Raw genomic sequence first — 22987 nt, forward strand, 5'->3', positions numbered from 1 at the left:
GGTTTGGGGTTAGGTTAATGGTTATAAAGACCGGATTGTGACCATTTCGTTCTCATTTCTACGGATTTAGGAATTATTCCGAACTAGACGGGTTTAGGATTATTAAATGTATTAGTCATATTTTGGACTTATTCCGAAGTGTGTGTTTTTTCGATGTTGATGTTGTTGTTATTCGGTCTTATGGCTGGAGTACTGTTAAAAAATGGCACTATTCAAAATCACCAAAATAAAAGGGCCGTAAAAATTGTTTTAAGGTGTGGAAGGAAGATTTTTCTGCATTGGTATATCAATTTGCGTTTTAAGTTTGACTTTTTAAATGTTGATAAGTGCGCTGCACTTTTTCTTTGACAACAATAATTGTTTTGTATTCTTTTATTCTTTGAACGATTTAAACGTAACTGTGAAACGATTTAAACGTAACTGTGAACGATTTAACGTATTACTCTTAACATACAGGAAACGTTCTAGCTTTTAGTGAATTGATTAGGTAATTGCAATTTGTCGATTGCAGTTACAACCGTGATTCACAACAAAGCGCGCCAAAGCCAATGTCAACTTCTGGTTAAACATCCTACTTACCCATATACGAATGGAATAGCGTACTTTACAGCTAACGCCCAGTGTTTTACCTATTAGCATTTGGTTTTTACCACAACAATAGTTTACTGATGTAAAATATCTTTAGTGAAAACGAATTTTATACTTTTATGCTCGCATACAGTCCTATAGTTTATTTCAAAAAGTATATGGTGGTATCTTATATTTGGGTTTCAGAATCCATCCATGAGTTACGTGTGTTGATGTTAATTAAAGCATTCTGAAGTTAAAACGTTTCGCTTACCAGCGATTGTGATTTTGCTGGGATTAATCTTACAATGTTATTCAAGAAAGAGTAAGAACAATATTAATAATGTTTTTTGAAGTTGAAAACTATACAGTTTATGATTTTGTTGCACAAAAACCTGATAAAAATACTACATATAAATAAAGCTGATGTTATTTAATCTAAAAGAGTTGTTTTAAAATTAGTTTCCTAAATTTATAATTGAAACCCACTATTTTGGCTTAACAAACATTCACTTCGGATTTGGTTAGCGACGCCATGAACGTCGTGTGCCCGAAAAACTGCCTCAAAGAGCCGGGAAAGGTTTGTGGAACTGGCCATTACTCCAAAGACAGCTCTGTGTGCAAGTCTGCGTTGCATGACGGCAGTTTACCAGGTATACTGTAAATTCGTGAAAATGTACCAGCCTAATCTGTTTGGATAAGTACAGAAATGTTTTTTATTGATATATAACACGACTTCATTATGTTGTCCTAAAATTAGATGTAAAAACTGCGTTAAGTTAACTATATTTATTGTGACTTCACTACGGGCTTAATGTATGTGTAAATATACATAACAGAAGATTTAGCAGCATCTAAACAAATTAGTTCAGGATATTTTTGCTTTTAAAACAGAAAAATATTCTTAAAAAGCAGGAAATCAACAAATAAAGTCAATATTTTAAACATCCAAACGTGGTATACGCCGCAGAAAGAAATATCATGCCGGTAAGCCGCATATTTGACACACTTGGACTTAATTTCTCAATTTTCAACGGGCAAACCGGCCAAGTTTTTTACAATTTCATTTTCACGAAATGTGAAAAAACAAGTTTGCTTGCCACAAAAATATTTTTTTTTAAGTTCTCGCTGGCCGCACTAAATGGTCCCGCGGGCCACATGTTTTACATTCCTGAATTAGGCAATACATGAAAGTTGCCCTCGCAGCAGTAAACGCTGTTTTTTTTTGCTACACAGAAATTACGCCTTGACATGTTTTAAGTGTTGAGAATGACAGTCATGAACTTAAAAACAACATTTTAACCCTATAAATTAATAGTTATAGGATAGATGTAACCAGGGCAGCGTTTGCGACTTTAATGATATAAAGGCGTTATTTTCTTTGCGCCAATCGATAGCATATTTATTATGTATAGCTTTTCTATTGAAATTAGCAAACTTAAACTTTTACGAAACAAAACAAACGGTGTTCTTATTGTTACACTTTTACGACGTCATGTTTAGATGTAACTTTGTGAAATCACATCTGAAAAACATTTATGGCCCTTTAAACAAAAATCCTGGATCAGCGTCTGGGTGTAAACGATTCGTGCAACAGGATATTAACTATACGAAGGGTAATACGCATGTGGTATTGTGGATAATAAGTTGCCTTTGCCTGGGTTGCCGAGCAGCGAGATTGTATATTAGGCATTTAATTATTGTGTTTAAACATTTGCATCAGTGTTTCTTTCCAACTCAAACTCAGTTTTTGTTCTTTTGGCTTCAGGCAACATTGGCGGCAGCCTTGGTGTTCATGAAAACCCACCAAGGACATCCTATAGCAAATCGTTTCAACACGGCGTACACAGTGCACAGTGCAACAAGCCCGGAAATTCTTTTTCGTTTGCGCGTAAGTCGCTTTTCACCTTGATGTTTTTTGTCTTGCTGTAGTGGTTCTTAAAGTGGGACGTGCACCCTACAATCACAACTTTAGATGAACTACGATGTTTTGTAATACCAGAACAAAAATATTATTTTTTATTCGTGGTAGTTCTGGTATGGCCTGACTTTTTTTGAAAACAAAAGTGAAGTGCGGTAGAAAAGTTTGAAAATCAGTGTTTTAAATTAAAAAAAAATATATCGGTAATATAAAGAAACAGAAAAAAAAAAAACTAAAAATCGAATTTACAGAAAAGGTGGGGTCAGTGGCTTACTACAGACAACCCCAAGTTCCAGCTGGTACAGTTATTCATTGCTTCAACATCGATGGTTTTGCAGGCAGTAAGTGTAATTGATATACTTTAAGTAAACAATATCCGAATTTCAGTTCATGTTGCACAGGAGCTAACAATTGTCCGACGAACTTCTGCAAAAACGGGGCTACATGTACCTCCGGGAAGCACCACTTTACTTGCACGTGCGCACAAGGTTTCACGGGCAGCGACTGCAGCCATGGTACGTGTGTATATCAGGCCACTAGCGGTCGGTGACAAAAAATGTCATCTGTCGAGAATGGATACATTTAATTGTAGCTTACAAATATCTGCTTTAGATCTATGTTGTTTGGTTGGAATGGGCAATGGATTTGGGCTAGACGTAACAAGTTTTAAAGACGAAAAATACCGTCGAAAATAATACATCCAAATAAACAACAATAAAAAAATGTTTTTGCTGTACTCCAGTGTTGTAATGACTTGCGTGTACTTAAGTCACTATTTTCAAATGGCTTGAATTGACTTTAGTCTTTCGGACAAATGACCTGGGTTAAAATGAGGTGTTATCTTTAAGCATTGTTTTTTTATAAAATTCGTTATATATCCTAATTTTTCTACATAAAACAATTTGCTTGCTATATGTTGCGTTTTTTGTTATATTTTAGTTGTTTTATTGCTTGTAATCAAGCTAGTTTATCAATTTTTGTAACGACACGCAAGGATTTTTTAAATTGACTTGCTATAATTATATGACTTGACTGGGACTTAACTTGTGATTTATTGAAAAAGGCTTGAACTTAAGTTATTTTACAAATGACTTGACTTGGACTTAAGTCTAAACTGTACTCTTTAACTAGTTAAATATAAAAGCTTTGCGTTATAAAGAAGTCGCTTAACCGAATAAATTAAAAATAATATTATTTATGTTACCGGGCAATATGCGCTTTACATTTAGAATCCGCAAAATAAACATACAGTTTAAACTTGGTTTAGCCTACGTGTATACAAGGAAGATTTTAAATAAAACTACTGTAAGTTTATTTTGGTAAATGTAATTATATTTTTGTTAAAAGATGTTTAGAGGACTTCAATCAAACCGGCCAAATTACTATTACGGATGTTATCTAAAAAATGGAAAACGCGCTTGTTCGCAAACCATGGCAACCAACGCAACCAACGCACAAATTAATTTGTTATGTGACGAGTTCCTATATACTATTACTTAACATCGGGTTGTTTCGGTTCTGATCCGATGGTATATTTTCTAATTAAAATTACGGAAAGTCTGTTTTATTAATTTACTCCTATATAGTCACTCGTCATGTCATTATCCTGTTGCAGTTTTGGACTCCTGTAGTTCGTCGCCCTGCATTAACGGGGGAACCTGCCATAACGGCGAGAATGACTTCATTTGTTCCTGTACCAATGAATACGCAGGAAAAACTTGAGAAAAAGCGTAAGCTCTTGCGGTTTATATCCTACGAGTTTGCTAAACTAAGGGTGTTTTGTAAAAAATAAAAAATAAACTGTTTTTCACAATAAAGTGTGTCTAAACAATAGCAATTGCGGAATGCTACATTGGCGTGAGCAACTCGTCAATCATTGCAAATAGCCAAATGACGTCTTCAAGCAACTGGAATCCGACAATGAAGGCTTTCTACGGCCGTTTAGACAAACAGGGGTTCGCGAACTGGAAGAGGACACAGGGTTGCTGGTCTCCAAAGGGTTTGTTTTTACTTTATGTTTCACATAAAAGGGTGAATATCCTTACAGATGATACTTGTAATGCTAGATTGTTAGAATCCTATTAATGGGTGACATAACACAATATATGCTTTATAGCAGTGATTCTCAACCTTTTTGTACCCGTGGCCCCTTTTTGATGCTTTCAAATATTCGCGGATCCCTTACATTTTTCTGGTGATCTCCGAAGTAAGTCTTAAAACGCGGGATTGTGATTTTGAAAATGCTAGACCAGGGCTCGGCAACCCAAAATGTTTCAACGACTGTGAATCAGGCGGGCGTCGGATTTTTGCACCTAAAAACGTGTTTAATTACATTTAAGGTGGCAGTAAAGTATTGGCACAGAGCGCAAAAAAAATGCGTTTGTTTGGTACAAAATTCAAATCCACACGTAGTCATCCGTATTACTAATGAATAGTATAATTAAACAACTTTAAGGAACCCCGATAGCTTTGAATAGTTAATCCAGTTCTGTGTTTGTTAACCTTTGTAAGTCGGAGAACACCTGGCGAGCAAAGCAAGCGCGATTTTTTTGGTATACCGGGCATTTCTTTTAAATTTCTTGCAAGTTTTTATTACATTGCCGAAAATAAGAGTTAAAAAATATATGTCCAATATTTTGAATACGTTTTCCGTTTGTCCGCGACGCACTCCACGGCGCAATGGTAAAGAAGCGCTAATATAGTTAAAGATAGCATGGTAAGGGCAACAAACTTTTTTTTTTGCACTTATGTAGTTGAAATAGTCAAATAGTGTTTGAAATGGACTCGTGTCTAGCTTGTCAAAGAGGATATGAAATACATTGGCGGGGCGCATCCGGCCCGCGGGCCGTAGGTTGCCGCCCCTGTGCTAGACGCATGTCATTTTTGCGAACGATATTATAAAATATAATCAAGTACAGTACGGTACATGCAGACTTGGACAACTAGATAATTCTAGTTTTCTAATTCTGTGAATTAGAGCAAAATGCGGCTAATTCTACTTCTAATCTAATTTGTGAATTGCTTGTTTGCTCTAATTCTAGTTCTAATCTAATTTGGATTTTACCAAAAATGCTACTTTGTCCAACGGCATTTTTAGTCTCATAGTTCAAACACAGAATTTCAATTAAAATTTTCTGGTTGGAACGACTTGTATGTAATTTTTACAGGCTAAAAAACATAAAACGGCATACAAATTAGCACACACTTATTTACCAATCACGTTCTTTAAGATTAAATTGTGATTAAATTAAATTGGTTGTAAAAACTAAATGTGATTCTAGTTCAAATTCTAGTTGAAATTTGATTTTTTAGGAATTCGGTAATTCTAATTCTAATCTAATTTGGAAAAACTAAAATGCTCTAATTTTAATTCTAATCTAATTTTAAAAAGCTAAAGTAAATCTAGTTGTCGAAGTCTGTGTACATGTGAGCTGGAATAATGCTGCCTCCCAATTCACAATCTATTTCTGTTACATCACAATGGAAGTGTTAGGTCACACTCAACGCGATTTACAACGTATTACAACGTGATTTTATCACTTACCAAGATTGTGATTAAGCATGTTTCCCAGCGTTTAAAAGGGGATATTTAGAAGTTTTTGCGGACCCCCAGGGGTCCGTGGACCCCCGGTTGAGAACCACTGCTTTAAAACTCTTAACATATCAAGTTAATGGGTAAGCGCTTTAGCCAACCTGTTGCTTCCTTAAATAGGTGCTTTTTTTATTCTGGTCCGGGTCCGTGTTTCAATTTTGTTGTAGTTTGCGTAATGTTAAGAATGATAAAAATATTAACCAAAGAAAATTGAATGACATCCGGTTTGCTTAACATTTTTTGCAACAGTGGCCAACGTTCGACAATGGCTTAATGTCGATTTTCTGGTTGAAAGAGAAATACATGGAGTTATTACCCAGGGCCGTCCAGTAAACGATTTAGAATTTTTTGAATCGTACAAGGTGTCCTACAAAACTAACGGAGGCGATTGGAAATTTATTAAAAATGCTAAAGATCAAGATATGGTAGGTGTTAGCGTGTAATTATAGTTTTATAAACCGACAAAATGGCCGCACTGCATGGTGTACTTCAGTGACAAGTCAATGTTCTACTAAATATTTTGAAGCGTCAATCACAATTTCATGGTTATTTTAGCTGAATCAAAATACCAAAAAGGTTGCTGTTCGAGCTGCGCTCATTTTTCCGTTGTCAGTTAAAACGGCTTCACAATACGTACGTTTTTTAAATCTTTGCAACCGTTATTTTACAGAAATGAGCTAATGCTGCCAAGCATAATGTATAACCAATTAAGTGTTGCTCATACAGCAGTTTATTATAATCAATCGACGTTTCGACGTCCTATACATTACAAGACGCCTTCATCAGGATAATGCCATATAATGTTATTTTACAGCTTTATCACTTTTCTTGACAGGTTTTTAAAGCAAATATGGACCGTAACACCCACAAAATCAATTACTTTCCCACCCCGGTGACGGCGCAAATTATGAGAATCATGCCGCAAACCTGGCATGATTTTCCTAGTGTTCGTGTGGAATACCTGGTGTGCTAATGTCACAAAATACGGACAGCGACCTCGGCGATAAAACGAAGTTCAAGACTACGCATTCTTCTTTTTTTCATCATATATTATTTCTATAACCAAGTTGATTTTATTAATTACATTTAATCTTGCAAATAATTTTATTTGTTTTTGACTTAGAAGGTATAGCATGACAGAAAACGGACGTCCTTTAGATCCACGTTTTACCTACAAACACTTTCAAGCCATTTTCCTGTTTCGTGGAAAGCATCTGATATTCGAAAAACAATTAAAATTTATACTTGGACGCAAGGTTGTTTTGAATAACGCTAGTTGTAAGCTAAAAATTAGAAAAAAATGTGATTCGACCAAAATAGTTGTTTTGCAAGAAGTGGTACGCGTGACACTAAAGACCGTCCAAGTGGTACGAGATCGTAAAAAGGTTTCCGAAACCCTGCTCTACAGCCCGTATTTCGCCAATATTCAGCAATCCACTTATAGCGGTGTCGTATAAATCATTCACTCACAATACATGGTTGGAAAACATTCCACCATATATATTATTCCACCTTTACAATTTCCAGTTATCAGCTTTGAAATTTGGTACTGCGCATGCGCATGTCGGACTCGGGACTCGCTCGGGTAGTTTTACGCGTTCTTACTGGAGTCCCGAGTCCCGAGTCCGACTCCAATAAAACAAACCGACTCCTCGAGTCCCGAGTTCGACTTTGACTCGGACTCCGCAGCCTTGAACAAAAGCAGAGCGCGCAACAGGAAATACGGACTTTAAAGTAACTAAAGCAGTAGTACAAACCGGTTTTACATTCAATCCACAATATTTGTGGTCTTTATGTTTGTATATTTTAGGGCTATATTCTAACATAAAGGAAACAAATATATAATTCCAGAGAAATTTCTATTTTTTCTCCACCCTCTTGGCAGCCATAGATAAACCAATGGAATTGTACCACAATTTACAGGATCTTTTGCAAAATACCGAACATTTCGGTCGATATTTAGAAGGGCATTTCATAGTTTGTACAAACAGTTTAATCTTGATACAAGCTTTTTTTTAGAATTAGTTCTATACATATATATGTTGTGATTTCGGTCAGTCCAGCGTTTTTACTGTTTTGCAATTTTTTTCTAAACCATTAGCTATAAATACGAGGCCCCAGCAAAAAAAAAACATAGTAAAAGACTTTCTTACCTGGAATTTTCGTGACGTTTAAAAAAATAACTCTTCATTGTATACCTAAAAATTATAAAATTCTTGTATTATAAAAGTTGTGACGTCATTCGGGAGTAAACCGCTTTTATGAAAGTTTCGGGTTCGGTTAAGGTTCATGTTCTTTCAAATTGTTCAGTTCAGTTCCGGTTCGGCTCCTTAAAATCCTCCTCAAAACGGTTCAGGTTCGGTTACGGAACGGAAAACTGGCTCAACCGGTTCATGTAGAAAAGTCGCCCTGGTTTGTATTTTAAGAAAAATGAGCGGCGGGCCGGATTTAATTGCTTTGCGGTACGGGCCGTATTTTGCCTAGGTCTGTTTTATAGTATCATTAGACTCATTTTTAATTGCATAAAACATTTTGGGTTTTATGACAAAACTGTTCTTGGAGAATTATGAAGGCCCGCCAAAATGTGCGAGTTTGGTTTGGCCCGCGACTATATGAACAGGTTGGCGACCTCTGTTTACGGGCTATGGTCAACTTTGGTTAAAAAATGTAACTGGGAAAAGTAACATTACTTTTGATTACAGGTTAAACGTAAAATAATGACAGATTTCGCTGGATATCACGTTTAAATCATATACACTACGCAAAGTTGCAAATGTTTTTCGCCAAGTTTAGAACGACCTAGTATTTAAACTGGAGATGTACCATTTAACAACGGTGGGTACTTTATCATTTAATCAAATGATGAAATTAATGGTCAAAAATTATAACAGGAATCAACAAACAACGCGGAGTTAACAAATGCTGTCTAATAACTAAAGTTTCATTTTATGCCGGGCAATAGCTGAACATTGATTTTCTGCCGCCAATTGAAATGTGCTACGTCACAATTCATTTATCAAACTACGATAAGTTCCAGGATTAATCTCTAAATTACCTTTCATGTTAGTGTACCGTGTATCCTTAAAATGCATTAATAATCCGTGCTTCCTGCTCATCAAATCACTGGACTTTTAATGACTGTCATTTTATCCGCCACGTTGGATGGTAAACCGAAACCAAAACGAGTCCTAAACCTTCAAAGAGCAATCATGAAGTTCTTTACTGGCAACATAAATAATCACCCATTAGTATTGTTGTTATGTGATGGACATTACTTAAACACTTTAATAGTGATGTCGTCGGGCCGCAGTTATCCATTGTTTGAATTTCGTCCGGGAAGTGCCTTGGCAACTTTCGGCGTCTGTTCCTGTCAACGCCGACACACGCTGGTGTTATTGTTGCGACTATCTGCCCAACGTACTCTCGTTTCCTACCATGTTTAATGAAAATTTAACTGGTCTGCAGCGGTTGAATTGCACCGAGGTACAGTGCGCATAATTCGGTGCAGTCTTAATGTATGTTTTCTTGTTAGGGTTACGTGAGAAACAGTGCTTAGGATAAATGTTCTTTGGGATTAATTGATGATTTAAAAATTTCAGAATTTTTTTGGCAGCAGGTGAAAAATGTTTCGTTCGTTAGCAGTAGTGGCTTTATTAGGTTTGTTCGCCCAATGCAATTCCAATCAAAGTAAGTAACATTGTGTTACGTACATGCAATATTTTTCAAAAATAAAAAATAAATACAATTTATATTATGTACAACGTATCACATATGGCTTTGCAGTCATTCAAACGAACCGCTAGAGCTCTTTTGTAACAGTGACTTTACCACAAACATAATTTACTCAACAGCATTGACAGAAAAAAAACAGTTTCAAATCAAAAATGTATTTTTATTTTTGTTTCGTTCAGTCACGTGTAACACGAAATTTTCGCATTTGATTGGCAACGCCGTACACGTTGTTTGTCCAAAGAATTGTCTTCAACATGGCGGAAAAGTTTGTGGAACTGGCCATTACAGCCACGACAGTTTTGTTTGCAAGGCGGCGGTTCATGCTGGAAAATTGATCGGTAGGGATGCTGAAAGTCTCTAAACAACATGGTTATGGTTTAAGTATTTTAAATCGACTTAACGCTTGTTAAACACCGGAAACGCATTGACTTCTTTTCTGTTTTTTTGTTTGTTGTTAGATAAAGTTGGAGGTGCTGTTGGAATACTTCGAGGTGCACTGAAACCATCTTACCTTGGGTCAAAACAACAAAACGTACAAAGTGAAGAATGCTCTTCTAAACAAGATTCCTTTTCTTTTAAACGTAAGATTTATTCAATTAAAGTATATATTTTACAATAATTGTCTAAATTACCAACGCCCATTGTACTTGTGGAAAGTATATAACGTTATGTTCAATTATGATTTTAAAACTCAATATATATTTGAACATTTAGCACATAATCAGACAGTACAGTTTTAATTTAGCAAGTTCATTGCATTCAAAAGTTAAACTGTTTCTGCAGATAAAGTTGTTTCAGTGGCGTTTTACAGAAGACCACCAGTGGCACCGGGAACTAGTGTTGATTGCACCTACATCAGTGGAATGGCCGGGAGTACATACCGTTTATAACGCTATAATTTTGAAAAGCTATAGTCTTTTTACATTCCATCAAAGAAAAATCTCTCTCACTTGTTGTATATGATTAAAAAAAATCATCAGCTAGCCTCGAATAAAGAAACGTTCAATTGGCAACAAAACAGTCAGCCAATGAACTTCACTTAAAGCTAAGTTTCCCCACCCCAAAATATACGCTGTGTAAACTAATTAAAAATAAAGTTTAGCTGTAATGTTTTTTTTTAAGGAAAGTGAGAAAACGTTCAACTAAACGCATTATATTTATAGGATCAAACAACTGTCTAAACTCGAATTGCAAGAACGGGGCGACTTGCACCAGTCGCAAGCACCACTACGAGTGCACTTGCGCACCTGGTTTCTCTGGAGGAGATTGTAGTTACGGTATGACAAGTTAACTTTTAAAATTACATTTTGAAACCTTGGATTTAAGCAATTGGCTATACTTCTAGTATATATAATTTCTCTCTCAAAGCTAGTGTAAAATTTTATCAGAGTGTGATGGAATAATTATTATCACAAGGACAGTCTCAAATATAGCAAAACTTGTGTAGCACTCTTTACATCATATTATTCATACATGGGCAATTCAGCTTTTTTTTTAAATGATTCAGCAATCGATCCTTGTACTACAACTCCGTGTGAAAATGGCGGAATATGTCTCAAAGGACAAAACGACTTTACCTGCAACTGCACTACAGGTTTTACTGGAAAAACGTGCAGTAAACGTAAGATTTTAAGTGCCTGCAATAAAAGCTTGCATTAATGTGCTGTCGGCTAGTTTAGCTCACTCGACAGCGCGACGGTTCAGATTTTGGCCGAGGTTGTGAGTTCTAATCTCGCGGTAGGCAAGATTTTTTTAGCCTTGCTATTCTTGCACTACAATGCTAATTGTTGGTTAGTAGTTCTTCAGTTGATCTTCATAACATAATATACCCTTGGGGATTCCGGGTTTAGTTTTTATAATATATTCTTGTAAACTATAGCAGCGCAGATTGCACAACTTAATCTTAACGCCTTGTATATCAGAAATCTTCCTTGTCAGCTTCACTATAAACAATGCTTAACCTAACTTGTGTTCAGGCCTTAAACAGTGCTTTGCCGGTGTAAACAACGCTTCAATTGTCACCGATTCGCAAATGACGGCCTCAAGTACATGGAGTCCCCAGTTACTCCCACACTTCGGACGACTCAACAACAAGGGTGTGAGATGGGGAACGGGTTCGCAAGGATGTTGGTCACCAAAACGTATGATTTTTACTTAGTTTAACGTATTATTTTGGCGATGTTAATTTTGTTTTTTGGCTGTGATTTTCCTTGCCAATCCACCTTGGACATATTATTATTTCTATTCACTGAAACCAGGGGCTCTTATAACAAGACAAAACACAAACTTTCCAATTTGATAATTTTATGAGATACCGGTAACTGATTTTATTCCTGTGAACAGGTAAAGCTGCAAATGAATGGCTGCAAGTCGACTTTTTGGAGGTGAAGGAAATTCACGGGGTAATAACACAAGGACGACCAGTAAACCAGTTGCAATATCAAAAGACATACAAAATTTCCTACAGCAACGATGGTAGCACCTTTCTCTTCATTAAGGATGATGATAACAACGACAAAGTTCGTACAAAAATGATTGCGACTCATTCGGTGACTGTAAAACTACGTGTTAATTATTGCTTTATAGGACCAGCGGTTTCCAAACTTTTGTGTTGACGACCCCCTGTAAAACTTATCGACACTCACGACCAGTTATATTAACATGTCCCTTCACTGTCCTTGGCCTAGAATAGTTTAGCTAGCTAGTCTTCTAATTAACTTCTGACCAATACTAGCCAACCAAAAAGTCCACGAAACGCTATCTCCTTGGCCTTATGCGGCCAAAGAGCGCATATGGTTTTATGTGTTTTTTAAGTGAAAAAAAAAACAAAAACAAACATCTACCTGAGATTACTTATTTTCAAACACAGAAGTCGCTCGTTAACTAACAAATACAGTAATAGAAGGTTTGTTGGTCTGTCAGTTTCTGTCCGAATACCAAATTTATGCTCCTTAAAACAAACACAAACACCACATTAAATAAGTAAAATTTGTGTAGTTCTTAGGCTGTGCCGTAAAGTAACTTCAAATTCGTTGAACTTCCTTTGGTGTACGGTACTATGTGTGTCCTAAGTTAAAAAACGGTTGAAAACATTGCAAACGACGGAAGCACAACACATAATATGTGATAGAGAGAACCGCTCAAAACGCAACCACTTTTATAGCGTCCCTGGTAAAGTCTCTCCCAGTTTGGAAACCGTTTCTTTGGGGTATACTTAGGCCAGGGGTGTCCAACTCAAACATGCCGGCGTGCCAATTTTTATCTTATAACTTCTTCCCGTGCCAAAGTTTCGTAACCGAACCAGTTCTTTTCAATCATAAAAGCGCTTATTTTACCAAAAATAAGAACGTTTATTTAAACTTGAAAAATAAACTGTCTAGTAGAAATGCGCATCACTACATCAAAGTGTCTCCCGGTGAGCTGACTTTTGTTTCTTCACACCAAGCTATATAATATTATGTGAATGCTAGCCTCCACACAGTACAATGTTACTATATCAAAAGTAATTGTCGTTTGTCGTGATTGCCGCGATTGTTTTATATTGTGAACAAACAAATTGGCTGTATACAAACTTAGTATTTTCTGGCAATTGGCTGAATAACAAATTGAGCCTTTTTGGCAATTGGCTAAATAACAATTCTAGTATTTTTGGGGGAGGGTTTGCGTGCCATTTTTTATTAGGTCGCGTGCCCAGTGTGCCGCTTGTTGGACACCCCTGACTTAGGCCAATCAAGGCGTTTAGCTTTTGTATAAAGTTTGAGGTCACTTGTTATTGTTTAAAAATCTTCAACCAAAGGCTGTCTAAAACTTACAAATGCGAAAAAATAAGCGCTATAGATATCGCGCCGAAAAATCCAAATCCTTTCTTTTTGTCAAGGTTTTCAAAGGAAACTTTGATCGGAACATATACCAGTTAAACTACTTTTCGAATCCTGTAAGAGCTCGATACTTTCGACTTGTGAGCGACACCTGGCACATGTTTCCAAGTGTTCGCCTGGAGTATCTTCTCTGTTAAACTCATTCAACCAACTGCTTTGGCTCGACAACATCGACTGTTTTGCCTATGGCGGATATTTTTTATTTGTTTGTGTGGATTTGCCAACACGCAGATTACTATATTAATTCTGTTTAAATTTAAATGAGTGACTGTGTTTTTAATAAGAGGAATCGATTCATAAATAAGTAATAAGTGAAACATTGAATATACGAGTGATACTACTTTGTGTTTGCTATATAATCTTAGATAGTATAGTATTTCAACAGTAGGGTTCTACGATGTTGTCCTGAAACCTGTCAAGCCTATTTTAGTCCTATGTCAGAACTCCATTAAGATACTAATATAATTGTTCTATCGGTCATACTGTTTAATGTCGAGGTTAGGAAAACGAAGTATTTACAGCTGCTGTAACATTTGTATCTGATCAGGGATGCTGAGCATAGGCAGTTTATATTAACGTTGACTTATACATCAAAAGTAACGATTTGGTGACTTTAATAGCCTAATTAAATTAGTTTATTATGTTGATATTCCAGCCATGGCTCGCAGTTCAGCGCAAAATCCGTTACTTAGTCCGTTACTTGGCAAAATTATGCGTTATTGCCAAGGACATTTACCGATTAGAAACAATCATACAAAGATCAAACGACAACGTACACGACGCAAACAATTTTTAATCGCGCAAATGAATTTCACAATACGGACAATGAATATACTCTTGTGGTCATACCTAACACGATTACAATAAATAGTGGAATAAAACAACAAACCTAATAACATATAAACTATGACGCAACCAACACAAAAATAACGCTATTTCTTAATTCGGTGCTTTTCAACCTTAAAAATTTCCATCCGCACAAAACAAGCACAGTAAGTTTGCAATATTTAGTTCTATTTGTAAAATAACAATGAAAGGTTTGTGTATTAAAACCGTGTGGCTAAGCCATGACTGAAATAAAATAAATAGCTTAAGCTACAATGAACCACTATACGAGACTATTATTGTACCTGTAACGCATAGGCGGCGCATTAGCTTATTTGATTATTGTATCACACATAGTAAAAGATAATAATGCACCATTTCCATCCGCACATTCATCCGCATGATGTTAGTCATTCGCACTACAAGTTTTTTCATCCGCACAAGTGCGTACCATCCCACGGGTTGAAAAGCACTGATGTAATTGGTTAGTGTGATTAGAGTAATAATGGTGTAATGAGTAGCTTAGTGACAACAATCAACACTTTTTGTCTTTACCCTATAAATATTTTGTCTGTGTTTAATAAATTGGGTAAATTCTGCTTTATTTTTTCGTATTTTTAAATAGTAAAAGTTTGTCTAAATACAATATGCTGCTCTTAAAAAAATACTTCAGAATGTTTAGCCATCCCGGTTATACAAGTTACAGAAAACAGGTCGTTTCGCCTCGTGAAAGTTAAAAAGAGTAAATGTTGCATGAATTTATTTACACATAAGTATTATGAGAAAGAAGAGGTTTCAGCATGTGGTGAATTCAATTCGCAGCGCTGGCCATATGTGCCATTCCTCTACCACGACTCTCAGGTACCGCGCTTTCAGATGGGGAAAGAAGTCGTTTCTTTGAACTGTGTTGCGGTCGTGATTCCCGTCGAAAATCTTTAGGTAAGTTTAGCAACATAAAACAGAAAGTTTTGTAAGCTGCTCCAATAAACCTAATTTATCCACGGCAGTTGCATATACCTTGTCTTTGCCTGCTTCCATGACAAACGTAAAATCGGGTAGTTGCGTGGTGTAGGATATTTTGTATTTAGTCGTGTACCAGAGGTTGTTTATCGGACGCCCCTGTGTAAGAACGCTTCTGATTGTTTCCACCCTTCCCAAGTCGACTTGCAGGTATTGACCGGCTTGCTTTGCTGATGTGCAAAAACGTCATGGGTATTAAATACATGTTATAGAGTTTTAAACTTCTGCCAATATTGTCAACGTTGTTAAAGTTAGTTTGATATTTGAAAAAGTATTTTCTACGATAACGTCATACTTGCAAACTTGGACAATTAAATTTATTTTAGTTTATTAAAATTAGATTATAACTAAAGTTACGTCATTTCAGTTTTTCCAAATCATATTAGAATTAAAATTTGATCATTTTTGGTTTCTTAAATTAGATTAGAATTAGAATTACCTAGTATTCAAAATCAAAATTTAAACTACAAATTGAACTAGAATTATATTTAATTATTTGCAATCAATTTGTTTTAATAACAATTGTTTCCTATAAGAATGTGAATAGTAAATTGCTAATTTTTATATGTTTTAGCATGGCCTATGCTTTTCAGAACTTGTAAAAATCACCTATATGTCTTTTCGTCCGAAGAGTATTAATTTAAATTCTCCCTTTCGACGGAAAAATTAAAACTACCGCTGTAAAAAGTAACATTTTTAGTAAAATCCGAATTAGATTAAAAACTAGAATTAGAGCACACAAGCAATTCACGAACTAGATTAGAGTTAGTCGCATTTTCTCCAAGTCTAATTCATTGAATTAGAAAACTAGAATTATCTATAGTTGTCCAAATCTGCATACTTGCTGGAGCCCAGCAGCCCTGTTGGCCTCCACGCTGTCCAACGTAGTACAGCCGACCATAACGCGGCTGCAAATCCGGGTTTTTAGTCGATGAAGCGCTCATCTGTGTGCGTGGTATAATGTTCCTGTCGCTTACCCCCACATAACAGCTAGCAATTGCTGCAAAAAAGGCGTTTAAGATAAAGAAATGGGTTGTTAGAAATAACTGGCAAAGCTTGTGCTATCTTAAAACATGATGACCAGTGTTCCCTGCTCTAACGTTTCTGGCGGATGGGAGTTTTCGATGGCAATTGTTTAGTTACATGGGCCTTTTGGTTTTCTTATGAACAAACTGCAATATATAAAATAAATAATTTATGGTTCTGTTAGATTGCATAATGTTATGAAAAAGAATATTTCATAAATTTAGGCATTTTCTGTTGCGTATAATTTTCGAGGTTTACAATAATTAAAGGAGGTATATTGGAGAGCTCTAATACAAACAAGTCAGACATGGTCTTACGTTGATTGCAGTATTGGCCTCCCCACTGCGTAGTACAGGCACAATGAAACGTGGTGTGCAGTGGTATGCAGGTGCCACTGTGTTCACACGTTATCCCGTGGCAGGTGTTTACAGCTGGAAAGCAAAGGCAGTTTAATGTAAAAAAAACAATATTTCCGATATATTCATTCAGTGATATATCGCATAAAGGCGGACTTCGCAAACTTTTCACTTACCAACCCGTTTTACTTAAACAAAACGTATCTCGACTTGGAAAGGTTTGACTATTAATTAAATAAATTTTCTTGTTGAATATTTGTTCATGGAAAGTACGAATCACGTAAATATTGTGTTTTATGAATTTTGACACTTGTATATAGAAATTCGTAAAAAGTGCAATACGCTACATTTATATATAAGACTTTCTGTTGAATTGTTATAGTAGCATTATACTCGTGAAAAAGTTAAACATAGATTGAATATTACTGTCGGTGTGCAAATAATATTGTAACAATTAAAAACATATCATAGGTTGATCACCCAAAATTATTTAAACGCAGATATAACATCAGTTAAACGTTTCGATAAACTCCTAATTTGCAATTAACATACTGAGACAAATCAAAGTGATTCCTTGGAAACATCGGTCTCAATTTATACCCTTGCATTAGCAGTAGGTCAACTGTATATTAGTTACCATGTCCGCAATCGCCGCCTGTGAAACCGGAAGGGCATGAACATTGGAAGTGACGGTGTCCAGCAATGCAGGTTCCTCCGTTTTTGCAGTGCGAACTTGGGGTTGGGCATGTTGGAACTATATATGAGACACAGTATGTCTTATAAAACAAATAGTGCATTTATTATTTGAAGGTTCTTGAAAGCTTCGGTATGATTTTTGTGAATAAACGTAATGAAAACATGGTTTCTCAGATAAGAACAACCAGCTCGAATGCCTCGTATCATACAAAAACGAATATTTTGTATGTATTTTTCATGAAATATTTATCTAGATATACTGTCACGATCCACAAACTTTGCTGTCCTTGCAAATAACGCCACATCACATTAAACCAATTAGCCTACATTTCTACTTGCAATATACTTGCAAATAGGTATTTACTGACCTGCAGGCAAATTATCTGCGGCGGAGCATTCAGGAGTTGATCCATTTGCAAAACTGGGCGCGATGTAGTAGCTTACGGCCGTTGCGTGGCCTGTAAGATATTAGATACAGTTTAACACAAACGACGTTTGACAATTGCTTTGAATTACGCGCTGTGCAATATCAACGCTTCGCCTTTTAATTTGCTAATTTTAGCCTGGTTTAATATTTTTAAACAATCAAAAAATGTTGCAGTTACCTGCAGTTAGCACAGGCCATTGCAATCTGAACTATTAAATAGAGCAGTATAGTGTCTAAATCCACAACTGGCAAGCCGCATGAGGATTGTTACTAAATTGTATGCTTTTGTATTCACATGGTAATTGTGGGTGTTTGACTGTTTGTACAGAACGCGGATTTTAGATGTTTTAACAAATCTTCTATTGTGAATACCATTACCGTTTATATTATAGTAGGTGTGCATCACGTATAATACATTTAGCTAAACATGTGAGTCAATATAGTAAGAAATAAAAAGGGTTTATATTGATGTGTGTTGTTGTCATTTGCGATAAACAGTTAATTTGAATAAGCAAAGAGGCTTTAATTCTCTGACTGGTTGGTCATCCCTGTTTAAGAGTTGGAAAGTTTTGTGTCCTTAGCGTTACTATACGAAAGTGATAGCGTATAGTATCAAGTAAAAGGAGGCCCATCGAAATAAGATAGAAGTTAGGCTAACACCTTAAGATATAAATATGTAGTACCGGTAGTTTATGTTTTAGGTGTTACCAGCAAATGAAAACGAAGGATGTGTGGAAGGACAGTGCACGCTGTTGATCCCATGCTGCCTGGACTCGGCAAAGTTATGTGAAGCTTTTCGCGTTATGCCTAACGCTCCACCTATCGAATCTAAAAAACGATATGAAATTTAACGAAAAATTTCAGCAAAGAGCGCTACAAAGATAGCCTAGTGCATAAACCCGTATTAGGAAAAGACGTATCGACCGTTATCAACACTTACACACCTCACACATTGTACAAACTCATGCACGTTGCACGCACGCACACACAAACAAACATACACACATGCAAGCTCGCATGTACACACACAAAAATACACTTTTGTTTTATGAGAACCCAAAGAACACGCGGCGATTGTGTTACACCAGTGGTTTCCGAACTGGGTATCACGACAAGAAGGTGTTATCTTAACCGCAACTTTATAAGTTGAAAATAATCCTGAAATAAATCGTGCGTTGTTTTTAAGTTGAAACAAACCGTACGAAAATGTTGACGTTCTTTCTATTTTTTAAACTGTTCGACTCTGGTTTATGAGTAATAAAGTTTTTCAAACTGGAAAGTGGGTCGCGAAAAAAGAAGGGTTGGAAACCATTGTTTACACTAAGCAAAACGCTAGTTATGGATTTCTTCTAACTGGGGGGGAAGGGGGGGGGGTCCATGAACATCAAATGGGTTCGTAAAAACGTTACAGGGGGTCACTGGAAGTTACAGGGGCTCACTGAAAGGATATTTTTTTTTTTTTTTTGATTTTCGTGTATATACTAGTATTTACTTCAACTTCAGTACTGCATTTAGACTTCGCTAAAAAGTAGATGGAAATGTTGTAAAATAATTGTTCGGCGCCAATGTTAAGAAAAAATCATGTCCGCTTTGAAAGGTCTGTGACTAACTAAAGGTTGAAAACCACAGCTTTGATGATGTTTTACCGATTAGTTTTCCAGCGTGCATCGCAGCATGGCAGACATGACTGTCAGACGAATACGTGCCAGTGCCGCAGACGTTTTGGCCTTTCGCTTTTAGGCAGTTTTTCGGACAAACGACGTGCGATAAATCCTCAGCTAACGATGAAAATCTCGTGTCGCAATCAACTGAAACGAAAATTTTTAAACTGTCAATGCCTTAGATTGGAAATTCTTAAAACATCTTTCGGCCAAGCGTACTCTTTTTAGTGTTATTTAAACTTATTTATTACTCATATAAGTAAAACACGTCATATAGCCCTTATATGGAAGGAGACGCATGCGTGGCGCTGAACATCCGACGAATATTTTGTTAGTGATTTTTGCTCATCTTAAGGTGAAATGGTTTTAAGAAGTGGTGTAAATCAGCCGGAACGATTCCGAACGGCGTTCCGGTGAAAAAAAGTTATCGTTTACTGTAAGCAAGAAAATTATTATACTCTTACCCTGGTTTTAAGTAAACGAATATAAAAATATAACACTTACTATCCTTTGAAACGCATAATTTAATCAATCCAATCGAAATCACCAATCCAACTAAATGTCTTAATGTCACCATTGTGATTTAGTCCAAACTTTAAAATGCACTGCACAAATAAAATTGTTGTGAATCATTATATTATTTATTTTGCCTTTGTTTTATAAATTGTTTCAAATAACTTTGTACTGGCGATCCTGGTATGCTACATGCCGACGACAACTTTATAATCTGAGACTGTGTAAGATTTATGGAAGGCTTTGCAGTTTGCCTTGTCATAGCTTAAGTCCTAAATAAAATTTTCTATTTTGGGGGAAATTTCACTTACTGAACATTACTTGCCAAAAAACAAATATTGCAATTTTGGTCGTTATATAATAACAATGTTGTTGCATAAAAAAAAAACAGTTATTGCATTACAGCTCTTTTAAACCGCTTAACATTTTTGATATTTGGGAAAAAAAACACGCTCCATTACTGCTCAACAAAAAATTCACTTCTCAAAATCCCATTTATAACGATCCAAATCTGAGTCAGCGATTAAAAACTTCTCGCTATAACTTCATACAACACCATTGACATTGAGTCTGTTGAAAGTAAATAAATAAATAGAATTTAATGAGCGCAATTAACGAGCGAACGGATGCGTGCAATTTACGATCAACAACGTTGATAACTGCCTGTAATTAATTCTCCACTTCCTTCGTGGTTCCAAATTCGGGTGATGAATATACAGTAAGGTTGCTGTGTTGTAAACCAAATCAAGTTCAGTGACTTACTATTCGCGACAACGCTAACAAATGCCACTTATTGTTTTTTTAATGTCGCTGCGTTTTTTCAATGGCACTGCGTATACTTGGTTTCAAGCAAAACCATTTTGCTCAAATTTAATTCGAAAACTTGAGTTAAAAAAAATCGCATTAAACGCTAGCCAAATATTTTAGATTACATAGACCAATGGTTCTCAAAGTTTTTTTTTCATATTTACTCCATTACAAGCCCCAAAACAGTCAATTCCTACCAAGCAAAAAACAACGAAGTTTTCTATCTTTTTGTTTATTACTTCGATGTACCCTGCTGACAGAAAATCAATCCTACATGTAAAGAGTCGACAAAATTAAAAAAACACATCTGCGTCAAAACGCAATACTTGTTACAATATTTGGATGCGCTAACTGTCTGAAGGTTGACTTTGTTTGACCTTATGACGTAACCGTAACCTATATAGGTATTAACTTTATACCTACATAAAACGCCTGCATTTGTGTATATTTCATAAATGGGTGTAGAAGAAATGTCACTGTGGCGAAACAATAAACTTAGATTATGGCCTAATAGACTCTTTTCAATACCAATCGTTACAATTAAATAATCTTTTTATTGCATTATAATCGATTAAATATAGTTTTTATTCTTTTTTCCCCTAATTTCTCTGTGGAACAAATTTCCTCCTCCATTTAACAAAATCCTTCCCAAGGGAGCCAAGTGGTTCCCTTGGAGAACCACTAATAGGTTATAGATCTTTTTTAATGTGGTAAAATAAAAATATAATTTAATGTGGTAATTTGCTCATAATATTAGAAATATTGCACTTGCGTTATATTTCCTAAACTCCGCAGAGATCGAGCTGCTTACGTATGAACAGAAAAGCCTTCGCGTACTACTTTAGTGGAAAGAGTGCCACAGGTTGATAACCAGTGATCAATAAAAAACGAAAACAGTTTCGGCCCCTAGCAGACAAATCCATACAATATATTGCAATCATAGGAAAAATCACATTACGCGCATGTTAGTTTTCGCTTAACACTATTTCTATCGATATGTATGCAGAAATTTAATGAAGGAATTTACCATTACAAGTTAATGGAGCTTAATGCATTGGTAGGCCTAATCATGCTATACACCAGGGGTGGGCAATTATATTTGACAATGGGCCACATGAGAGTCAAATTGGTCTCGGCGGGCCATGTCTCAAAGGGAATCCAAAATACACTAAAAGCTAGCTTTGCTACATGCGACGGCGCCGAAGTCCGTGGCGGCTGGGACAGGGGCCTGGCGCCTTTGCCGTGTTTGTCCATGACTTCAGCCGAAAAAATGTAATGTGCTCCTTTAAATGCACTGGGCTGTCGAAAGTTGATCATTCGCATCTGTTGCTTTACAATTGTGCAAGTCTAAAAGTGTTTAAGGTGTGCAATACAATCATGGCGACTCTGCATTATTCTCCTAATGGAAGTTACGGCAATGAAAGGTTTCCCCAAAGTGCTAATGCAAGCCATAAAACGTATAACCGAGAAGAGGTAGATGATATACGTATTTACAAGAACATAACTCTTCTATGTTTCAACAGTTTCTACTTAAATAATGCATATAAAAAAATCTACAAAATAAAACAGTGACCGTGCTGGCATGCGTTAATGGTAAATGCTAAATGCAGATTAGAATTTTTTACGACTTTAGGGAGTGTAGTTAAATCAGTGAGCTAAGCTCTTTCGCTACATTCTCAGTGAACAGATTTCTTATGTGCGCTAAAAAAAACAACCTTGATTTCATTGATTGATTGATGCACAAAGAAATCAGTGTAGGACAGGGGTCAGCAACCTACGGCCCGCGGAACGGATCGGCTTGCCAATGTAATTTATCCGGCCCGCGGCCTCTTTGGACAAATTATAGACACGAGTCCATTACAAATACTTTTTGACTATTTTAACTAGTTGCCGTAAGTGCGTAAAATTTTTCGCGCTTCGCGCGCATGATATTTCTACCCCCGGTTCGTTTACGTTTTGAGGCTTT

General features: G+C 36.2%; 1 protein-coding gene across 1 annotated transcript; it reads right to left on the reverse strand.

The window, feature by feature from the left end:
* Positions 1 to 14463: 14463 nt before the first annotated feature.
* LOC146147106 (EGF-like repeat and discoidin I-like domain-containing protein 3) lies at positions 14464 to 20308 on the reverse strand. Its single transcript, XM_083387792.1, has 9 exons — positions 20206 to 20308; positions 19687 to 19848; positions 18749 to 18868; positions 17982 to 18071; positions 17555 to 17671; positions 16879 to 16992; positions 16377 to 16535; positions 15533 to 15705; positions 14464 to 15448 (listed from the first exon to the last, which is right to left on the reverse strand). The coding sequence occupies exons 1-9, from the start codon at positions 20276 to 20278 to the stop codon at positions 15311 to 15313; spliced, it is 1146 nt and encodes a 381-aa protein (XP_083243918.1). The 5' UTR covers positions 20279 to 20308; the 3' UTR covers positions 14464 to 15310.
* Positions 20309 to 22987: the final 2679 nt, after the last annotated feature.

The sequence above is a fragment of the Ascidiella aspersa genome, chromosome 4 (genome assembly GCF_963924565.1).
Source record: "Ascidiella aspersa chromosome 4, kaAscAspe10.2, whole genome shotgun sequence".
Classification (NCBI taxonomy): domain Eukaryota; kingdom Metazoa; phylum Chordata; class Ascidiacea; order Phlebobranchia; family Ascidiidae; genus Ascidiella; species Ascidiella aspersa.

Coding starts and splice junctions, on each gene's coding strand:
- LOC146147106 (XM_083387792.1), bottom strand. CDS start 20,278: ATGGTGACATTAAGACATTTAGTTGGATTGGTGATTTCGATTGGATTG. Junction 19,849..20,205: donor ATTATGCGTTTCAAAGGATA/GTAAGTGTTATA, acceptor TTTTCGTTTCAG/TTGATTGCGACACGAGATTT. Junction 15,706..16,376: donor GGGCTGCTGGGCTCCAGCAA/GTATGCAGATTT, acceptor TTTGCACATCAG/CAAAGCAAGCCGGTCAATAC.